Here is a 5,958-nt window from a genome sequence, read left to right as displayed (position 1 = left end):
ACAAAAACTAATAAAAAAAGACAAAAATTATTAAACTAAATAATTAAAACTTTAACTAAACTTAAAATTAAAACTGGAAAGGGGGTCTGAATACTTTCCGTACCCACTGTATATATATATCAAAAATCACCTGTTTATTCTAAGGGAGAAGGAGATGAGAAAAAATGTCACATCAACAACAAAAACAAATCCAGACACCCATTTAAAACGGACTTCAGTACAATTCTTTGTGTACCCAAATAAAGACAGTTTTCCATTCTAATTAAATAAATCTTCATAGTCAAATCAAGACAAAACCTCTAGTATGACAGTGTCAAATGTGTGTGATGTACCTGGCCATATCAAAAGCCTGTGAGAGGCAGCTGTCCAGGTTCAGGTAGTGTTTTATCATGCGTCGAGCTCCGTGCCGCTGCCAGTCCAGTACATTGTAACTTATCTCATCAATAACATGAACCGGGACCACCGGGAACTCCTCCAGTACAGTCATGCCAGCCGTCAGCCGCCGCAGCTCCCAGTTAGATTGAACAGCAATCAGGGTCGGACCACGCCGCTCCTCCTGCACACGTTCAGAAAAACAGCTGTTATTCATCTGCTCAACTGTGCCGTCAGCTGTATTGTGCTTTAAATAACATGTTGAGGCCATACCTTGTAGTTGAGGAGAATGCGTTGCAGTGCGCGGTAGATGGCTTTGACATCGTTTTCAGCACGCACTTCAAACAGATGTTTCTCAGGTGGCAGCAGCTCCTCTGTGGTCTTCTCCAGGAGTGCGGTGCGCTCTGCTCCGTACAACGAGCTAAGGTTCGGCATCTGATTACTGCGCACCTACATTTTGTGTAAATTTCGGTAGTGTTAACTGCATCATCATTTTGCATTGGGTGTTTTTCATTCTCATTTTCCATTTTTTCAGAGCAGCTCGGTTCACAGTAAATGTCACTCCACACTAACTAGAATTAGTTTGGGTTATTTACATTTGGGAATGCAACAAGAACTAACCATCTAACCAAGTTGTAATGAGCAGAGTTTATAAACTGTCAACAAAAGAGAAACTTTAAGTTCTATGGTTTAAAGTTTGAAAATTAAGAAATTAAATCAGATATAATTAGGGATGTAACGATTAACCGCGAGCTGGTTGAAAATCGATTCAAAAATGTCCCGATTCAAATCAGTTGAGATACCAAACAAATCGCGTTACAATTGGAGTAGGAGTTTATATGAATGTATCTCTGAGGGGAACTGACTATCTTTAAAAACGTTTACGAGGTATTTTCTTTTCATCTTGCCTCTGAACCATGCATATTAAAGTAGTGTTTATAAGCACAGCTCTGCTATGTTTACAGCGGTAACCCAGGAAATCATGATTAAAATCCAGTGGTTGCCTCTAATTTTAAATGGAAAGAGCACAGACAAAGCCTTAGTTTGTTCATATTTAGAGATTTTTATTTGTGTAGCTTACTTGTTTGATTTGGGGTTTGTTTTAAAATTTAAATTTAGTTTTGTTATATTTCAATTTCACAAAGAAACGTGCAGCAATAGCCTAATAAAACGACACCTTTTCATTTACTGTATGATGTCTTCAATCTCATTTTGTAAAAATGAAACATAAGAAAATCAAATCGTGAAATCAAAATCATGAATCGAATCGTGAGTTGAGTGAATTGTTACATCCCTAGATGTAATAATTCGTTTTGTAAGTTTACAGCTTTACTGTAAAATTATTATTTTATTATACAGTGAAATATTACACAACTTACTTCAATTATTTAACTTAATTATTTTATAGTCATGTTGATATGTAATCATAAATTAGCCAAATCATGCAGTACTATAAACAAGCACAGAAAATGTGCTTTTTTGTGAAAAACACATTTTAAAATAACATTTTTTTAAAAGAAAAATCACAATTAGATTAGACAATTACAATCGCCCTAGAATCTCATTTACCAACTCATTGAGCTGACGATTTAGCTTAGCTGACATTTCAATATAACCTACAGTTAAGCTAGTAAACTATATTATTCAGAAGAAATGTGATCATTTGATTACTGTGTTTAATAAAATACTGTGTTTTACACTGTGTGTTGCCATTTTATCAAAGCAATAAGCCACAAGGAGAAGGGGGTTTCAGGTATAGAGTACCTTAACGTTGTAAAAGTACTGTAGGTAAACATGAGCAATCCCATACCACATTACCACATACTGTCTGAGGCATATGCATTTGGCAATTTCCCCCTTTTTGTCAGTTCTTTCCTGTTCACTGACGTTTCATCACTCTTAGGGTCATCTATTTGTTTATTTTGGTTTGTTTCCTATTCATTGTTGTTGAGTTTTGAGTTCACACATGCTTCCAGCTGAATTTTAGAGCTTACCGTGTCAAGAACAAAGATGCTGGCTTTGCGTTGGGATGGTATGAAGAGGCCAAAGAGAGCCTTATGGCCCTGACTGTGATGGTACAGGTAGATGTGCCTTACACTGCCTGTAACACATAAAACACATTATATTTAACTCAAACAACTTGAAGCACATCAGCCACTAGATGCGTAAGCATTGCTACAGTGTATGTACGAATGTTTTAACCAATCATCAACAAAACTAAAAACACACTGAAAGCGATTATGTCACCTGGCTCGAGGTAGCTGAACTGGGCCAGGGATCTCATTTCTAGGTGCTCCAGGTCGAAGGTATCAGCCTCTCTGCCAGCCAGGTCTCTGACCACCTGTTTATTGACCATACACATGCAGCCCAACTGGACCAGAGCCCGGAACAGCAGAGGAACCTACAGGTCACATGAAAGGGCAAGAGACAGACATAAGGAAATGACCTCTATTGATACTATAAATAAGGTCAATGCACCACAGAGCAGAAACCCACTCTGGACATGTCTATTTGTAGAATACTGTATGTAGAATATTCCAGGCTTACTATCAAAATAAAGACAAATTCCTACATCACAACAGTCATTAAAAGGCAAGATCTCATATTTTGGGAAAGGCCCTTAACCTGTGTTTCATAGACACCCTCAATATCAGGAGCTGAGAGGTCAGCATTGATCTCATTGATGTGTTCCTGGTACATGTCCTCAGGAACAGCATACTGGTACAGATAATACACCACACCAGAACGTGGAAGTATCCGGTTCACCTGTCATTAAAATGAATCAAAATGAAGTTTGTCTCAAACCAATTATAAACTCAATACTTGCTTAAATCTTTAAGCAGCTGAATGGGCTGGCACTAAATTAACTTACAGTCAAGAATGCTCGTCACACAGATCATTTACAGAATTGGTGGTAAAAATGTTATACTGCAGACCTTTTTGCAATTAGCTCCCTCTTCTTGCTTGGGCACTTTCTGATTGACATAAAACACTCGTGGGATGTTGAGCTTCATGCAGTGCAGGTCACTGCCAATGACAGCCCACAGCTTATAAAAGCCTGGGTGACTGGTTTCTGCAATCTGGAGAAAGTGGATAAAGAAACACATCATGCTTTTTGATCGTACTAAAAAGAACAAAACTGCTGTTATGTTTCATAGTTCAGATTCACTAGCATTCAAAAGTCTGGGGTCAGTGAGATTTTTTAAAAATTAATATTAAATTGGCAGTAAAGACAAAAGATTTCTATTTCATATTAGGGCTGTGCAATTAATCGCATGCGATTGTTATACGCATCTCGTCAATAAAGCCGGTTCCGTGATTAGTAGTAAATCTCCATCACCTGCTTTCAGATGGAGCAGCATTTACTACACAGAGCCGTAGTTCACTGACAAGCTACACAATATCGCATTCATTATCGCAGGCGATTCATCATGCGCCTCTCTTTACTGATGAGATGCGCGTGACAATCGCATGCGATTAATTGCACAGCCCTATTTCATATAAATGCTGTTCTTTTGCACTTTCTATTCATCAAAAAATTCTGAAGTGGTTTCCACAAACATATTAAGCAGCAAAAACTATTTTCAACATTGATAATAAGTAATGTTACTTGAGCACCAAATCAGCATATTAGAATGATTTCTGATGGACCATGAAACACTGAAGACTGGAGTAATGGCTAAAATTTCGCCTTTACAGTTTAAAATCTATTCAAAATGAAAACTTTCTTTTAAACTGTAATAATATTTCACAGCATTACTGTTTTTATAATATTTTTGATATATGCAAATACAAATAATGCCGCTTTGGTGAACACAAGAGACTTCTTTAAAAAAAACAAAAAAACAATTGAACGGTACTGTACTGTATTGTACTGTATGTTAGATCTAAATAGGGTTGGGTATCGTTTGAATTTGATCAATTCTGATTCTTATTGATTCCTAGTTTTGATTCCAATAAGATAAAAAAATCCAATATAAAAAAAAAAATAAAGTCCAACATTTAGATGAAAGAATTCTGTTGCAGCTGAATAATGAGCAAAAACCAGCAGCCTACAGAACACTTAGGCCTACAAGAGGAACTTTTGCCTATGCTTTTAACAAAAATACCACAGCAAAAACAGCTAGACTAATATAAATTTCAAATATTACAGTGTTAAAGACAAGTAAATAGTCAGTAATAAAATAGGAACAAACAAATCAATTAGCAATAGCATTTGTTTGTTTGTGTTTAACGCCATTCCAGCTTCTGTGTCTATTTTCATGGCGAGAAATATTATGGCTAAATTATATCATGTTTTTATAATTTATAATTAGCAATAGCTAAGGATGGGTACCGAAAACCGGTATTTTTTTGGACCGGTACGTAATTGCGTCAATACCGGACTACCGATAAGCTTCAGGACAAACGATACTGTTATCGATACTTGCGTTGTCTCCGTATATTTTAATGTTAAAGGCGAATTAGAAGCGGCTGCTTGTCATTTTCCTTCACTGAATGATGTGGCTGACTTTGCGTGATGTGCGTGTGATATCCACGGTGTGTGTTTGCGTGCAATCAATCATTGCGGCAAAAGTGAAACGTTCGAAAGTGTGGGCTCACGTTACAAAGCTAAGCGACACCAGTGCAGGGCTCCAGACTAACTATTTTTACTAGGAGCACTGTAGCCCCTGACTGAAAAATCTTAGGAGCACAAGCAGAAAATGTAGGGGCACACCTTAAATCAGCCTGCAATGCAATCATTCACATATTTCCCCATTTTAACGGTATTACCGACAAATGCTTTGATAATAAATAGACTTAACTCATAGAAATTGCAATGTGAAGTATTCTTTTAATTTCAGAGGGATATGACAAATACATATATATAATATGATAAAATTACTATTGTTTTGCATTAACAAGTGCTGTTACTATTAATATTACATGTTCATTTTTTGTTTATTTCATGTTTATACACATTTGACAGTAAAGCACTAGGCTTGAGTTGGGAAGCTTACAAAATTTATTTTATTAACAACAGTAACATGGGCAAAATCAAATTTTTATGTAGAAAAGGTATATATTGTACTCTTATTAAATGTACCATTGTCCTTCTATAGTCTTATATGGAACTGACCAACAACTTCAGTGATTATGTGTGATTTAGTCGCAAATTGAAGAAAAGTTTGTTTTTCAAAGCACTTTGTGACTTTTCTTACTCCATACACAAAAAAGAGCAAACCTCTGACAAAATATGATTTCTTGATGATTTGATATTTTATAATAGCCTAGTGATTTCATAATTATTTTAGAATTTTAAAATATTGAGGAAAAAGTATAAATGAATGACTAAGCCAAAAATCGCTCCTCTGCTGCCATCTACAGGTTATAATAGTGATTGATGTATTTTTTTTTTGTGTTTGTTCACCACAGTATATTTTGGTCATCCCATTGAAAATAACATTCAAATTTGATCATTTTGGAGTTTTCAAGTGCTGGAAACAGTCTTAGAAAATTGCTTGAATTTCTCTCTCAAAAGGCTGTACAATCCCTGAAATGAATAATGTAATAACATTTGACTATTTCTGCCACAACACCATGGTT

The 5,958-nt window shown here is 35.9% G+C and overlaps 1 protein-coding gene across 1 annotated transcript in view; it reads right to left on the bottom strand.

Moving 5' to 3' along the window:
* Positions 1-332: 332 nt before the first annotated feature.
* Positions 333-5,958, bottom strand: part of LOC107716540 (DNA polymerase epsilon catalytic subunit A-like) — a gene marked incomplete at its 3' end in the record, with an annotated part of 26,320 nt that continues 20,694 nt past the window's right edge. The window contains exons 33-38 of the mRNA XM_016523015.1: positions 3,309-3,452; positions 2,998-3,138; positions 2,620-2,773; positions 2,367-2,473; positions 646-822; positions 333-556 (exon numbers count right to left, since the gene is read on the bottom strand). Coding sequence (XP_016378501.1) covers positions 333-556; positions 646-822; positions 2,367-2,473; positions 2,620-2,773; positions 2,998-3,138; positions 3,309-3,452 — 947 coding nt within the window. The remainder of the gene's footprint in view (positions 557-645; positions 823-2,366; positions 2,474-2,619; positions 2,774-2,997; positions 3,139-3,308; positions 3,453-5,958) is intronic.

The sequence above is a fragment of the Sinocyclocheilus rhinocerous genome, unplaced genomic scaffold (assembly GCF_001515625.1).
Source record: "Sinocyclocheilus rhinocerous isolate Xijiao unplaced genomic scaffold, SAMN03320098_v1.1 scaffold1231, whole genome shotgun sequence".
In the NCBI taxonomy this organism is placed as follows: domain Eukaryota; kingdom Metazoa; phylum Chordata; class Actinopteri; order Cypriniformes; family Cyprinidae; genus Sinocyclocheilus; species Sinocyclocheilus rhinocerous.
The sequence above is the reverse complement of the archived record's forward strand: the minus strand, read 5'-3'. Positions and strand labels throughout refer to the sequence as shown.